The sequence below is a fragment of the Pavona decussata genome, unplaced genomic scaffold, assembly GCF_977016875.1.
Source record: "Pavona decussata unplaced genomic scaffold, jaPavDecu1.1 SCAFFOLD_88, whole genome shotgun sequence".
Taxonomy (NCBI): Eukaryota; Metazoa; Cnidaria; class Anthozoa; order Scleractinia; family Agariciidae; genus Pavona; species Pavona decussata.
In genome coordinates, this window is record NW_028145505.1 from 300,268 (window position 1) to 317,179 (window position 16,912).

The 16,912-nt window shown below is 36.9% G+C and overlaps 1 protein-coding gene across 1 annotated transcript in view; it reads left to right on the forward strand.

The window, feature by feature from the left end:
• Nucleotides 1-16,912, forward strand: part of LOC146474553 (tolloid-like protein 2) — a 31,100-nt gene that overhangs the window by 1,971 nt on the left and 12,217 nt on the right. Inside the window, exons 3-13 of the mRNA XM_085116908.1 lie at nucleotides 1,974-2,103; nucleotides 2,334-2,487; nucleotides 3,338-3,510; nucleotides 3,963-4,196; nucleotides 6,661-6,823; nucleotides 7,626-7,798; nucleotides 8,270-8,503; nucleotides 9,544-9,709; nucleotides 11,721-11,893; nucleotides 12,357-12,596; nucleotides 14,697-14,817. Coding sequence (XP_084973034.1) covers nucleotides 2,016-2,103; nucleotides 2,334-2,487; nucleotides 3,338-3,510; nucleotides 3,963-4,196; nucleotides 6,661-6,823; nucleotides 7,626-7,798; nucleotides 8,270-8,503; nucleotides 9,544-9,709; nucleotides 11,721-11,893; nucleotides 12,357-12,596; nucleotides 14,697-14,817 — 1,919 coding nt within the window. The 5' untranslated portion in view covers nucleotides 1,974-2,015. The remainder of the gene's footprint in view (nucleotides 1-1,973; nucleotides 2,104-2,333; nucleotides 2,488-3,337; nucleotides 3,511-3,962; nucleotides 4,197-6,660; nucleotides 6,824-7,625; nucleotides 7,799-8,269; nucleotides 8,504-9,543; nucleotides 9,710-11,720; nucleotides 11,894-12,356; nucleotides 12,597-14,696; nucleotides 14,818-16,912) is intronic.

Consider the following 16,912-nt stretch of genomic DNA (forward strand, 5'->3'; position numbering starts at 1 on the left):
GAATATCGTGTCAGCCGATCTTAAACTTAGCCAACAAAACGTACCCATTGGTTTGAGCCATTAGTGAGAGTGAACCGCTTTCTAGTACTTTTGTCGCAAAAATACACCGTAGAAAATAACCCAGATGACTATTTTGCATAGCATAATTATTTCTAAAAGCTACCCAAAAGTTAGAAGAATATATCACAGGAAAAAGCGTATTACGAATACTGATAATAACGGATGCTCTTCACCAGGAAACAATTACAACTTACTCTTTACGAACAAGCTTTTTTTTAGAAAATAAAATAAGCATCTCAAGATGCGAAATTGCTGATTATGCCGATTTTCTCAAAGGTTTTCTTAACAAAAAAAAAAAATTAAAATTAGTTTTGTTTAGTTTTTCTTTTTACGAAGTACAAAACTTCTTGTAAATGATCATTCCAAATTTACTGGCTAACTGTTTTCAGTATTTCAGTTGTAGCCATCATAATATGAAAAGCCGGATCAATGTGTTTGAGTTCATGTTAACTAACTCATGAATTTGTCTAAGCCTCTGTTAGTGTTGTTATAGCGGAATTGCATACCCGGTGTAAAATCTGATTAAAATGGCCGAGCTGCCAGATGCCGTTTTCTTTATTTACTTCAGTAATGACTTGAGAGAGGGCTACGTTCAATTCTTTTGCGATACTTTGGGTCATCTGATATTTTAGAAAAAAAATATCATGAATGTTTTATGAATGTTTATTGCCAAAGATCATTAACATCAACTTTCTTCTTATGTTTTTACCGCTTTGCGAAGCACACAATACACAATTAAACTCGTAATTATGGACTCCGTCAATGTATCGCCAGAGCGTTTTAGTAAATGCTGGTTAAAGCAACATTTTAAGGATTGAGTTCGGTAGGGCGAATACTAGTTTTCCGTCGTCTTACGTCAGTTTAGGTGATTTATGCAACCTGATTGGCTGTACGATTGGTCCAGCTTTTAGTCATCTGGAATGACTCTACCAGAAGTCTCTACCAAAGCGAATAATTATCTCATTGAACAAACAATATAAATTCTCTTTGAAACTAAATAGATTAAAACTAAAAGGGAAAAAAACTTTTTCTTTCAAAAAGTATACATATATTTTATATGTGAAAGAAATTATACATAAGCCAACATAAACATGGTAATGACAGGATTCATGTCACTCGAACAATTAATCATACCATTATTCGTTCAGATAACTTTTAACCAAAACTCACCTGTTCCTTTGCATCTTCTTTAAAACACTGAACCTTTCTAAAAATTAAACTAAAACGTCAGAAAAGGTATCCATAAAAGTGCTGTGGAAAAGATTCAAAATTGGGTTGTTAAAAATGTGAAATATAAATTATCCTCACATCCTACAGCAAGCACATGGCTAATGAATTGACAAAAGCAGCTGTAAATCTATTGAAAAATATAAGCAGGTCAACGTTGCGTCATCAAACTTTGTCATTGCCAGAAATAAAACTTGCATAACACAGTAACTGTCCGTTAAACTTTTATCCTCCTAGGTTTAAAAATATTAAGAAAACAACTGGCTTTCCTCAGTTTGATGCGTGGGACTTAATTTTATGTATTTTATAGTTAATTTCTTAGTAGCGGATGAGTGCGCTTTACGTGGTAATAATCTATCAATTCTTGTGATAATTACCGGCTATTGTTTAACCTTGTTTTTTGAGTGCGGCGTAAGGGAAAGTTTAATGGTTGAGATGTTGCTTTTTTGCAGAGAGGAGATTATTTGTATTGTCTTTTTGGTTAACACGCTGGCAATAGTTGGCGACATTGTTTTCCTGGCATACGATATGAATAGTCAATAAATATAAATTAGTTTAGATCGTCACTTGAGATTAGTGAGGTAGATTAACAGATTTGTCTTTGCCAAAATAAGGCAGTTATGTAATCTAGGGCAGTATTTTAAATAACTCGCTTTATTTGACCAATTGATTCTGTTTACCCTTAGGAGTCATTACTCCAGTAAAGATCAGTAATTTAAACAATCACGATGGCGTATAAACACTTCTCCAGCATGGCAATGCTAACCTTGCTATTTGTGCTGTTTTGGAATGAGAACCGCGTTCTTGCAAGCCAAGGTAAGTTCACTTTATGTTTCTTTTCTTTGTTCCAGTTTTATTATACACGTACAATCGTGCTATTACAGGCCTTGTTGCCATGTAATATGTAAAATGTACTCAATTATCACTTCTGATAAGCTGTACAGTATGTCTTAATTAATGTCATAATTTTCTGTTCAGTAATTGTATCTGCTTGTTTGTGTAGACCTGTGCGCTTGACGTTGATTAAATACTTTTGTCTTTAACAGAATGTGGTTCAGTGGTAAACAACTCGCTTTCAAGTCCTGGATATCCAAACAACTACCCGAATAATATGAATTGCATTTATTCGGTTCCACTTCCAGACGGCATGACGCTGGTTACTTTTGACTTCTTTGACTTAGAGTGGCATGAAAAATGTCGGTAAGTAAATTTAACTCTATTATCATAATATTAGTGGGAAGTGAATTGGTTCAAGTTTAACCCTATCTAGAGCGTTTTTGCTTTTTTTTGTTTTGTTGTTGTTGTTGTTTTGTCTTTTAGAATCGGAGTGGGGGATTCCCCACCCCTCCATAACTTCGCAACAATAAAAGCTATCGCAATGAGGCATGGGGGATTGATAGTGCAATCGAAGATGTTTCCTCCGACGTGCACCACAAGTGAAGATGTCATATGACGTGATAATGGCGTCAAATGCGTGGTTACCCCACATTTTCTTTTTGAATACCAAGAGTACTTGCTAAGTTCTGCTTTCTCCGCATAGTTTTAAACCGCGCAAAAATATCCCTGTCTTAGTAGGGACCACCCATAGGAAACCCCGGAGTATCTTGAACTGATGCGCAGAAAGTATGCGCAGTAACAAAATTAGGAACCGTCTCTTAGACAGCAGTGAAAAAACAAAACAAAACAAGAGACCAGCTGTTAGACATTTTTTTTCTCTTTAAATGCCGTGTCCAATATTGAAGTTATCCGAGCAGAAGAAGCCTGATTCAGGATTGCTTGATTGTCGGTTGGAAAACGGAAAAGATAGCAAGCAAGGAATAAAACACTTAAGTGAAAAACATAACACTGTGGGGAGTCGAAAAGAGTACCAGATAGCCCTTATTACTTAACGTGTGAAAGTGTCACCGAAAAGAAAAAAGATAAAGCATATTTCACTAGGCTCGAAAGATGGGACTGTCTCCAGACGAAGTGATCTATCGGCCATAGTAAAATAATTTTTCCATTTCTGCCACATTACTCTTCATAATTAGAAAAATTATTTTCCTTGCAGTTATGACTATTTGAAGATTACTAATGAGAAGAAAGAATCTCTTGGCGAGTACTGTGGTGAGATGACTGGAAAGTCTGTTTCTGTATCTGGAGGCCAAGCAATAATAACATTCTTCTCAGATTACAGTGTTATAAGGAAAGGATTTCGATTATCCTTCACCACTGGTTCACCAGGTAAGAACATATTAGCTGAATACATCACAGACAATAAAATTATAACAAATAATAATAAATAAAACAGCAGGTACCTACTTAAACTTGTTTCAAAGATCATGTTATCATTGTTAACTTTACAACAGCACGAAGTAGCATGGGAAATTCCGTCTGAGAAACAGCTGGGAAGCTGCTTCAGCACTTGCAGACAATTAACGCGAAATATAAGGGGCTAGACAAAAATGCACTCCTTAGAACTTTGCGACAACCAGACTTTGCCTAGCGCCATGGAAATCTTTTGCGACTATTGTTTATTTGACCTACTGTGTCTAGTTAATACACCTAGATTACTTTTTTCTCTCAAAGACCACTTCCTTCCTTTCTCATTCTTCTCTCAATTTATTGTCAGTATTAACTGAGTCATTAATGAGAACTGTTTGCACTGTTCAGTGATTTTATTATGCTTGTTTTAGTCTCACCAAAGGTGGTGTCGCCAGCACCTGTTGTGCGATTGCATCCACACGTCGCACTCGTGTGTACAGCTAATGGAACTCTTCCCATATACATGGCGGTGATAAGAAACTCAACAACTCTGGTAAATAAAACAAACACTGCACGCACCCGGATAAAGGAGGAGGGAAACTTCACATGCCGAGCAAGAAGCAAATATGGAAACGACGAGAGGAAGTTCATAGTAGTTCTTGACGGTGAGTCATTCATATTAACTTCTCTTGCTGATCTAGCATTTTTTTAAAACGTTTTACAGGAGTGTTCCTGCTAAGTGAATAATACAATTTAGCTGCATTTCAAGCTTCATTTCTGTGCCGCATTTTGTTATCTTTTGTTAAATTCAAGTTTCAATCCCTTGGTCTTTCGTCGCTTTTGAGTGTATGGAAGACCTTGTTAACTGATTTAGTGTTCACAGGCATAAAAACAAAAAAATTATTTCAGCCGTGAGTTGCTTGACAGGCAGAGAGAGAGAGTCTTTCCTACTCCACCCGCTTTTTAAAAAATAAAATACGTTGCCAACTTTTTTAGATTTTCATGGTCATTCCGGGGTTTTTGGCCAATGGTGCTGATACGAAGGCGACCCCCTTCACTTGAAAAAGAATGGTAATTCTCAAATCTCATCTAGAACGCGATTATTTCACAGGAGGAAAATACCCATCATATTAAAGTAACGGTGCTATGGGTGAAGTAGAAATCCTCCCCTGGTAGTAAGTGATCATGATAAGCCCTCTATCCTCTCCAACCAGAGATTATGCCATCATCTTTTATAAGAGGTCCCAATTCCATGCGTCTTTTCAACCAAGGCTAACAGCTCATACTGGCAAAACATGCCATTGTTGTGGGCAAACGGGTTCCTCTAGAAATTTCTTCATTGTGCTATTTGTGACACGACTAACACGAGCTCGTAGCAAGTCTCATGTTGTGATGGCTCCACTGATGAGGTAGCCGCGTTGCGATTGGTTGAGAAAGGCTGATTTCTAAGAACTCACCTCCCCAGTTCGGTTCGTAAGGGCTCTTTTCCCGGTGGATAAAACAACAAAGAAAGCCTTCCCACCTCGTACCTTACTTCATCATATACCGGGGCGTAACCCTATTTGGGCCAGGCTTTTTTTCGTCTTCCTGGACCGGGAAGCGGAGAGGGGCATTCTACCTTCCCCCCTCCATAAATTTGTAAGTATAAAAGCTATGACAGGAAGACTCGGAGGACAGATAGTACGTCTAAAGATGTTTCCTTTGGGGCCGCGAATTTTAGACGTCACATGGCGTGGTAATTACGCATGATTGCCAAATGGAGGCAATCTTGGTTCTACCATCTTGAATCTTTGCATTTTCCCAAAAATTTAAGAAAGCACCGAAATTGAACGAAAGTTTTCAAAAGCAATAAAGGAACCCTGCCATGAGCTAAAACACAAAAATTACGGTAAGAAAAGTGAGGGTTTTTTTTTTTTTCATTTTAAAAATTCGGGGGACGGGGGGGGGGGGGGGGGGATTATTGTACCCACGGCGACTTTGAACCTGAATTACTTTTCAATATTTGAGCAAAATCCATGAAACTTTCACGAATAATGTGGTCGATTAATGTTCACAGAACGTAAAATTAAATGCAAGGCTGATCGAACAGCTTAAATAATTTTATTGTCCAATATTTCGGTTAGACAATACTAACCTTCTTGAGGGGCTGCAAAAGCAAAACGTTTCTTCAGTCATACGTGAGCAAAACTGTTGCGGAATAGAAAACATCTATGTATAAATGGAACAACGGACAAAGTGCGAACCTGACGAATCCGGAAACCTAGGAAAAATTATCACAAGGTCATCATGTACATGTATTAAAAAGAATGTGAATTAAGGACTTTCTCACGGTATTCTGTCTTTAGGAACGGAAATGAGATTACGGTAATGAACGCCTACTCGAACAATTTTACTTTTTTGGGGGGAAACCATGAAATTAGGTATTGTTTTGCTCCTGTAGAGAAAGTGGCCCATGTTGGAAACTGTGTTGGTGTATTATCCTTTACGAAGATAACTAGAAAAGTACGCGTTTATCACAGTAACGTTCATGTATGCAAATATATCAACTGACTTGAGAGCCATAATGTTTTAACATTCAGAGAGATTTTCAGGTAGTGACATTTGTGTTCGTTGTGACCTGGAGGATACTCGGTGTAAAAACCTAAAAGTCACCTGTAGGTGTTTCAGGTTTTTAAAAAATATGTCAAGCAAAAGGTATGACAATAGTTTGTGAGACAAAGTTAGAAAATAAAAGTTTTGAAGTTCAATTGAGGTCAAAGGTATCATCAAGGATAACAGAAAATATTCCGTGTACAGCTTATAAACGAATAAATGTGACGTAAAATGTATGAAAGATGAAAAATATGTGAAATGTATGAGAAATATAAAATACAAATATGAATAAAATAAAGGATAAAACGATTTAATGAGCGAGTGTCACCGATGTATAAAATAGTCATTAAAACAAAAGGTCCGCGAATTCGTTGCATTCCTCTCGGGAGTTGAGGGAAGGTTTGTACTTTTTTTTTTTTTTATGTAAAATGCTTGAAATAGGCGTAGATTTGCAGGATCGTTTTCTTGCGCAATGATCTTGATTTCATGTACAGTGTTCAATCTTTGTTTATTGAATTCAACTTTTGCCTTTAATAGATTGTGGTCCAGTGGTTAATAACACGCTTACAAGTCCTGGATATCCAAGCAACTACCCAAGGAATAAGTACTGTAGATCTTCGGTTTCTGTCCCAGATGCCATGGCGTTGATTATTGACTTTCAACACTTTGACGTGCAGCCCGGGCGGCATGGATCATGCGGGTTTGTTTGTTGACAGTTATATTGTCCTGGAAATATAATTATGATAATTAGTGAGACATGTATAAGGCGGTTCAGGCTTTAAAAGGATTATTTACAAGGCCTTGTGGAACATTTCGCTGAATCAAGGAGTAGAGTAGAAAAAGAAACTTACAAAGGCAGTTTAAATTGTATATATGTTTAAAACTTTGTTGATAAAAACAATTTGAAGGAGTGCATTCTCGAGTATATCATTAAAAATGACATGTTTCCTAAAGCCAGCGACACACTTGGCGATTTTATATGCCGATCGCCGCGATCGGCGTATAAAATCGCCGATGTCTGGCATGTCAGATATCGGCGATTAAATACGCCGGCATTCAAATTCGCCAAGTGTGCCCGTTCCCGCGGTTTCCTACTGTCATTGTACTGCGAATCGCCAGTAAGGTCAATCTATCAGGTTGGGCGATTTTATCACATGAATTTTTAAAACTGCCACATCGCTGCGATCGGCGAAAAAAATCGCCAAGTGTGTCCGCATCAATCGGTCGCAAAAATCGCTCGCGATTTTTGCTGGCGATCAAATTCGCCGCAATCGGCGTATAAAATCGCCAGGTGTGTCACCAGCTTAAGAACGTTTTTAATAGAGCGATAACGAAAACAATTGGCCTTCAGCAGCAGAAGCCATTATTGCCCTTTCCTGGTAAACGTGTCAATTGAGTTAACGTGAGCTATAACCTTGGATAAAACTTCTTTAGCGTCAAATTCATCGCCGAGTATGTTAGGAAGTGTATCATGAGATCATGAAGGAAATTTTTCGTTGTAGGTTTAACTATTTGAAAATTACTAACGAGAAGAAAGAGTCGCTTGGTATGTACTGCGGTGAGATGTCTGGAAAGACTGTTTCTGTATCTGGAGACCAAGCAATAATAACATTCTCCTCAGATGGTAGAGTTGAAAGAAGAGGATTTCGGTTATCCTTCACCACTGGTTCACCTGGTAAGAACATATTAGCTGAAGACACCACAGATGTTAAAATTATAAACTGAAAGTAATAAAAAGAAACAGCAGTTACTTACTTTAAATAAACTTGTTTTAAAGACCGTTTTATTATTTCAAACTTAACCATGTAACAAAGTTGCAATGGGAAATTTCGTGTGACAAGCAACTGGGGCAACTGCTTGAGCAGTTGCAGAGAAAGAAAATTATTTTCGGCCAAAAGATTATCCACTTCTATATGAATCTTACTTTAACCGGGTTTGCGTCAAGGTCTGAAGAAATCTTTAATGGTTATGGTTTGCACCTCTACATTTAGTTGCTGCACCCAGCTTCGTTTTTTGCTTGTTCTTAAATTAAGGTCTACTTTTGTTTGTACAAAGACCACCTCCTAAAGTCAGTCTTATCTCATTTTATTTTCAATATTATGTCATCAGTGACGGAACGTTTTTAATCTAATCATCCTTGTTTTAGTTCCACCAAAGGTTGTGTCACCAGCTCCTGTTGTGCGAGCGGTGTCAGGCGGCACGCTCACGTTGTGCACAGCCAACGGAACTCTTCCCATATATATGGCGGTGATAAGGAACTCAAGAACTCTTGTCAATGCAACAAACACTGCACGCATCCGAGTAAAGGAGGAGGGAAACTACACATGCCGGGCGACAAACAAATATGGCACTGACGAAAGAAAGTTCATAGTTGTGGGCGGTGAGTCACCTAGATTATTTCTTTTAAAATGCGCTTAGAAACTCGCTCTCTTGACAACAGTTTTTCATAAATTACAAAAGTCTTAGTCCTCGTGAAGAACGATAATGATCAGCATGACGTGCCAGGAGAACTTTTTCTTCCCAATTTCCTATTTTTATACCAAAACTCTTTAAGTTTGATAGTATAAGAGCGAAGAAAACTTAACGTAGACTAATGATGGCCAACACAAAATGTTTCTATGAGATGCTGACGTCACATTTAGTTATATCTGCATTATAACTTCATTACCGCATCCATTTTTGATCCACCAGCACTCCTTTTTGCTATGTTCTGTTTTGTTAAACGTTTGCTTTTTTTTTTACTTGTTTTTTTTTTTTTTTTCAAAAGTTTAAAAGTAATAATGAATTAAGTAAATATTCGAAATCAAATACCTTACGACCATGTGTATTGGTAAGGATGAATTTGGAAAGAGTCAGACCCCCTATAATTATCTCAGGGCGCAAATGGCTTTTTTTTTGTTACAGGAAAAGATAAAGACGTTCCTCCCAGAGACAACAAGTTTGGTGGCTTTTTTAGGCTAGTTCACACAGTACCTGTCGATTTTTCGACCGGTTGAAAATTCATGCTATTAAGTGTTCCGTTCACACCGAAGAACGCTAACTGTACGAAAATTCAAACGCCTAGCCGTTCCAAAATTAGACCTCCACATTAGAGGAAAAATTTGTAGCCGATGCGGCCGAAACTTTGACCGACACGGTGTACGGGATAGTTGCTTGGATGCGTGGTAACTCATCATTCATTTCATTTCATTTCGTTTTCATTACATTCTCATCGTTTTCTTTGTTCCGGTGTTATTATACACGTGCAATGGTGGTATTACAAGCCTTATTGCCATGTAATATTTAAAATGTACTCAATTATCACTTCTGTTAAGGTGTACAGTATGTCTTAATGTCATAATGTTTTGTTCAGTAATTGTATCTGCTTGTTTGTGTAAACCTGCGCGCTTGACGTTGATGTAATACTTTTATCTCTAATAGAATGTGGTTCAGTGGTAGACAACTCGCTTTCAAGTCCTGGATATCCAAACAACTACCCGAATAATATGAACTGCAGTTATTCTGTTCGAATTCCAGACGGCATGGCGCTGGTAATTGACTTTGACTTCTTTGAGTTACAGTGGAAGGATAGGGATGGAAAATGTCGGTAAGTAAATTTAACTCTATTATTGTAGTGATAGGTGAAATGGTTCAATTTTTTTTTTTTTTTTTTGCCTTTTAGGATCGGGGAGGGGGATTCCCCCACCCCTCCATAACTCCGCAACTATAAAAGCTATGACAATTAGACTAGTCGGATAGATAGTACATTAAAAGATGTTTCCTTTGACGTCCACAACCGAAAGTGAAGACGTCATAGACGTGGTAAAGGCGTCATGATTGCCAAATGGTGGCCATCTTGGATTTCTGAATTTTCTCAAAACTTCAAGAAAGCACTGAAATTAAGCGAAAAGTTATCAACACGATCAAAGCAGCGCTAATATGAGCTAAAAACGCACAATTTACCATAAGAAAAGTAATTTTCTTCATTTTGACATGAGATTTTCCCTTTTCTGAAAAAAAAAAAAAACTGCCGATCAATTTATGATAACATCAAAGCCAATGAACACTAAACGACCGCACAAAATTTTTCCCAGATAAATTTCTGAAAAAGTGCTGAAGTTTCATGGCGTTTACGCAAATGTAAAAAAAAAAATAGTCAGGTTCAAAGTCGTCGCGGGCAGAATCCAAGTTCTTGTTTCGGACGCACCGTTTGCCTTTTTTATCAATGTTTTGTCGTGTGATGGGATCAAGCTTAACGGCGCTGCTGAATGAATTAATTTATGACTAACATTTGTTTTAATGAATTAAGGCCGTATCTTTCTATTAATTACATGTTTATAACGATCATTTTCCTTGTCTTGTGCGCTAAGAAAAAGGTTAATTGTTTGTTTGTTTTTTGTACGGGTGAGCGGTTTTACTCCAGGGCTGAGTGTTTCATGAAGTGCTTTGAACAGCTAAATAGTTTTAAAAAATTTTGTCCTGTAATGGCAATGAATCGTCGTAGAATTAAAGACTAACTCTCACTTGTATTTAGTCCTTAATTCTACACGGCCTCGACCAATAAAATTTACCTATTTCCCTCTAATGCGCAATTTTTTGACATTTATGGTGTCCTACAAACGACATTTCAATTATATCAATGAAACGTATAAATCGTTCGGCTTGAAAGCAGATTAGTTGCAAAAGGTCTTAAACTCATTTTCTCTCAAACGAGTACTGAAACATAAAAACAGAACAAAACAAAAGCTATATTAGAAAGACATTTTAAATAAGTTATGTTTCGTTTCTAACGAAGTACAATATATAGAAAATTTGTCAGTTATATAAACAATCTAGGGAGGGTAATCGTTGAGAAACCACTAAAAAGATGTTTTCGAAAAACTGCAATAATACCGCATTTGATCAACTGGCAATGTGTATATTGTTAAAAAAAAATTCTAATTTAAAAGAACGTCACGACAATTAATATTTATTTATTTAGTTCGATTTAAATAGAATTGGATTTTATGAAGGGGAGACTGTTATTTTTTAATAAGTTTGTTAAAAGGTTAACAACACATTTTTAATGATTGACATTTAAAATTGAACGTAGCGTCATATGTCACCCAGCTATTTATGGGGTAAATTAGTGAATTTACACGATAAAGCGATTTCTTTGTCCAGTCTCATGCAAGGAGTATTAAAGGCTCCTTTTTGTCGCGGATTTTCTTTCCGAAACAGCATTGAGAAAACAAAACAAGAGACCAGCTGTTAGACGTTTTTTCTTCTTTAAGCAACCTGTCTCACATTGTAGTTGTCCGAGCAGAAGAAGCCTGAATCAGGATTGCTTGATGGTCAGTTGGAAAAGAAAACATATCAAGCAAGAAATAACACACTTCAGTGAAAAAATAAAACTGTGGGCAGTTGAAAAGGGTACCAGTACGCCCTTTTTATTAAATGTGTGAAAGTGTCACCGAACACGAGAAAAATAATTAAAAATTAAGTGTTTCACTAGGCTGTCATATCGAAAGATGGGACTGTTTCTAAACGAAATGATCTATCTGCCACAGTAATAGAATATTTTCAATTCCGCTACATTACTCTTTATAATTAAAAAACTATATATATTTTCCTTGTAGTTATGACTATTTGAAGATTACTAATGAGAAGAAAGAGTCTCTCGGCGTGTTCTGTGGGGAGATGACTAGAAAGTCTGTTTCTGTGTCTGGAGACCAAGCAATAATAACATTCTTCTCAAATGGTTATTATGTAAGAAGAGGATTTCGGTTGTCCTTCACCACTGGTTCACCTGGTAAGAACATACCGGCTGAAGAAATCGCAGAGGCATTAAAATTATAGCAAATAATAATAATAATAATAATAATAATAATAATAATGTTTGAAAGATCATTTTGTTATTTCTAACTTTACAATAGCACAAATTTGCATGGGAAATTCCGTCAGACAGACAATCTGTGATAACATCTTAAGCACTTCAGTGCAGAGAAAGCAAAATATATGCAGTTAAACGATTATCCAGTTTTATGAACCTTACGACAGCGAGGTTCGCGTCCAGGTCTGAAAAAATCTTAAATGGCTGTGTTCTGAATCCCTACATTTAGTTGCTGCACCCAGCTTCATTTTTTGCTTGTTTTTAAATTAAGGTTTATTTTTCTTATACAAAACCACCTCTTAAATTCAGTGTTGTATCATTTTATTGCCAATGTTATGTCACCATTGACGGACGGCTTTCAATCTAATCATCCTTGTTTTAGTTGCACCAAAGGTTGTGTTACCAGCTCCCGTTGTGCGAGCGGTGTTAGGCGCAAAGGACACGTTCGCGTTGTGCACAGCAAACGGAACTCTTCCCATATATATGGCGGTAATAAGGAACTCAAGAACTCTTGTCAATTTAACAAACACTGCACGCATCCGAGTTAAGGAGAAGGGAAACTACACTTGCCGGGCGACAAGCAAATATGGCACTGACGAGAGAAAGTTCACAGTTGTGGACGGTAAGTAACCCAGATTATTTCTTTTAAAACGCGCTTAGAAACTCACCCTCTTGACTTTTTCATATATTACAAAATTCTTAGTCGTCTTGGAGAACCATGATGATCAGCATGACGTGCCAGGAAAACTTTTCCTACCCAATCTCCTATTCTAGTGCTAAAACTCTTCAAATTTTACATTTAAAATTGTTTTATTTTGTTAAACGTTTGCTTTTTTTTACTGTTTTTCTCAAAAGTTTAAAAGAAATAATGAATTAAATGAATATTCGAAATCAGATATCTTACAAACATTTCTATTGTTAAGGTTGAACTTGGCCTGCGTCAGATCCCCTATGATTATTCCTGGGCGCAAATTTCTTTTCTTTGTTCAAAAAAAAAAAAAAAAAAAAGATGGATAAAAGACGTTCCACGTCATCAAATTTTGTGGCTCTTAAAGGCTATGTTTACACGGTACCGGACGAATTTTCGACCGGTTGAAAATTCATGCGATTAGGTGCTACGTTCACACGGAGCCACGCCAACTGTACGAAAATTTCAAAAATTCGACCTCCAAATTCGCGCCTGAGGACAGGCGCACTGTTAATATCTTGACTGTCTTAATTTTTGTAACGCAAAAGCATGGTTGCATTGATGCTTGGTAACTCAACTGGAAGAAGATACAGGAAAGATAAAACTCTAGATTGCGAAGATTGAAAGTGTCGTTTTATTACTCGCTTTGCCTCGAAATATTACGGTCTTAATGCAAGATGTCATCTTCCAAATGGCATGCGAAACTTTCCAAGCACGAAGGCGACGTTGTGCTGGCGTCCTTTTACAGTCTGAAACCCGGATTCACAAAAGCCGTACATCTATCCATAAAAGAAGAAACAAAGAAAACACTGGGTGACAATTTTGTTAATAACATCATGAAGGCTGATGAGTGGCGTGAAAAGTTTCTGTTGTTTAATTCCCCCAAGCCTCGTTGCCAACGTAGAAATTTCATATATCAGAAATGGGCTTTTTTAGTCATTTTTATCTATTTATTTATTTATTTTTTTATTTATTGCGTTGTAAAGCGCCATGAGCTCAGGATATGAGCGCTAAAGAAATGAAGCTATTATGATTATGATTATGATTATGATTATGATTATCATTATTATTATTATTATTATTTTAGTGATTATGCATTGAATTGTAAATAGGTTTTTAATAGTTCTTTTTTATACTTTTAACTTGTAAATATCAATTTTGCTCGGATTATTTTTTTTATAAATTATTATTATTATTATTATTATTATTATTACTATTATTATTATTATTATTATTATTATTATTTTGTTAATCACATCATCGTAGCAAATTATTATGAGATCCTCAATGAATGTTGAAAAACAAGTAGCTTTAATATTTAACAGAAGAGGGGAGATACCTAAAGGTTACTAAAGCACTTGGAATAAGGATTCAACTTTGCGGCGTTTAATATTTACCCTGTTTATCGCTACCATCGTTGGCCTTTCTTTTCCTCGACGCCATTTTGCATACAGTAAAAAAGTGGTCTGCCCATTGGTGAAACCGCTGTCTGATAAAAGTTAAAATTCATCCTGGCTTGTCATGTGAACAGAGTAAAAATGTTGAACGGTTCCGCGTGAACAAAATGTCCAGTGAAATTTTTGAACCGGTCTAAAATTCGTGTGGTACCGTGTGAAAGTAACTTTATGCATATGCAAATCGTGTAAACATCTCAAAGATCGAGTGTGCATAGTACACTCCACCTCCCTTCTAGGACTGGATGGGGTCAACTCGCTCTGAAAACTCGAAAGTATACAAGCTCGCAGTTTTCAAAACCTCTCTAATTTGATATGATTAATGATGGATAGACGGACGGACGGACGGACAGACAGGCAAACAGAAAGACAGAAAAACAGGCAGGCAGACAGAAAGAGTGATCTACTTTTTATAGTTCACGGAGTTTAAAATGGCCTGTTTTTAACATATCGATAGCATCAACACAACACTAACCTTTTGTGTCAATTTAAGTGATTCATATCCACCTAAAGGAATAAAAAAGAATACACGTTAAATGCTCCTCTTTGATATTTACTTTCCGTTGACCTCTTTCATCAGCATGCCCGGAGCCTTGTGTTTGTTCACCCTGGCTGTCTTATCGCGCCTTGATAAATGTTTCGTGTGTAGGGAAACAACTGAAGTCTATTCCTGGACCATTACCAGCCGATACTGCATTCCTGTAAGAACGCTCCTCTATCAATAACATAAGCACAAAACAATCATGGGTGAAATTCGAACCGGAATAACACTTCCACGCTCATCGTTCATTTGTTCGCATTTACCAATATTTGCTCTAATACAAAACTAGTAATTTCACTCCGGACGATTCAAATTCTATTCAGTTTTTTTTTCTTGTGGCTTATGAAAATTACTCAAGCCAGCTATCCCCTGGCTAAACGTAGCAGTGCTATCAGCTCTCATACATCTCATTATTTTTTGCGTCCTCTGACTGGACGGAACTTGGCACCTGGTAACAAAGAAAGAAAGAAAGAAAGAAAGAAAGGAAGAATTTTTAAAGAAGTGTCATATGTATCAGTTAAAAAAATTTTTGCTATAAAAAGGACGTCGCTATTTCCGATGTTTTATTAATCTCACAATAGAATAAAACGAGCTTTTATCTGACGCATTTCAATGAACCAATCCATTGAGGCATAAGCTGGTTATTACTTTTTTCCTCCTTTTGCTATGTTGTCTATGAGCTTCAGTTTTATAATGCGTTCCATGCTCAACCTACTATGCTTAAATTCTGCTCTTAGTTCCGTCAAAAGATTAATTAATTTTAGCTCTTACATTTTCATTGGAAAGACGGCTGATGATTCACCTTATTTCAGAACTCCAAGTTATAGGGATTTTTTTTTAGAATTCATTTTACTTTGTCAACAAACGAGGCAACAATGAAGAATAGAAAGTTTTTGGCACTCCTTTCTTTTTCTTTTCTTTCTTTTTGTTTTAATCTTTGGTGTCTTAGTGGGAACGCATCAAAACATAATGATAGGGGCGTTTATGATCGACATAATGATGATTATGAGAAAAAAGATTATAATAATTGTGGTAATTATGCCTGTGTCCTTTAAGCATTTTAAAAGAGGGAATGTCTACTAACACCGAGCGAGGGGTGGCACATAATAAAAAAAATGAAAGTCCTTCATAAATTGACTAAGGATACCCTATGGTAGTTCTAGTAACGTGGTGGTTTTGATTTCTTAATTTTTTTTTAACCCGGAAAAACAATAAAATCTGTTCGGGCCCACATGTAAAGAAGACCACCCAAAATAGACGTGTCCCATGCCTTCTCTCAGCTTCGCTTTGTTTGATTCGCATCGATAAAAAAAACCTCCTTTTAAGACAAAGCCCCATCCGCCGTCCGCTATCCGCCCGTCTGTATCCTCGTTTTACAGGGTCCCCTCGGTTCCAGACTAATGGAGAGGAACTGAAAGTTTGGACTGCTGTGCTGAATGTTTGAATCGCCGAAGTGAATGTTTGAATCGAGCCACTGCACAACTACATTGTGAGACTATGTTTGAATTTATAATCTGGATTTCATATCTTAAAATTAAAGTGCAGAATGTTTCAACAGCAGGATTTCAGCATTTTCTATCAAAATTGAACGCGGAATTTATTGTGTAGTGCTTGAGTTTCAGGATTTCATTGAAGGAATGCACGTTTGGATTGAATGATCAAATGTTTGAATTGAAAAATGGCATGTTTGAATTGACAAAATGCATGCTTGAACTGAATGATAGGCCAGGCAATACAAGGAATGCATGTTTAACTTGAAGAATGGCATTTCTGGATTGAAGAAAAGGGTGCTTGGATTGAAGAATCGAATGTTTGAAACAAACAATTCCATATTTGGATTGAATGATGGAATGTTTGAATCGACCCATTCCATATTTGCATTGAAGGATGGAATGTTTGAATTGCAGGATCGAATGTTTGAATTGATAGTTTGAATTTTGACACTAAATACGCGCCATAGAGCCCTATGGTGCATAGGACTCCCTTTGGCTTGTCCTTTTGCACAGTTCAGATTTAGAAGATAAAATAACTTTATTATATGACATCAGGAGCTACAATTAGGCCTTTAGACGCAGTAAATTCATACTTGGCATCTACAGACGTCAGCCCTATTAGGTCTCAGCTAAAACGCTCATCGGAAAATGCAAGTGGGAGAACTCTGATGGCGAACAGAGGTGGCTGTTGTCAGTACAGGCCAAGAAATAACACCACATGAGACAGACGCCCTGTTTCGCGCACGACGTTCATCAGACACG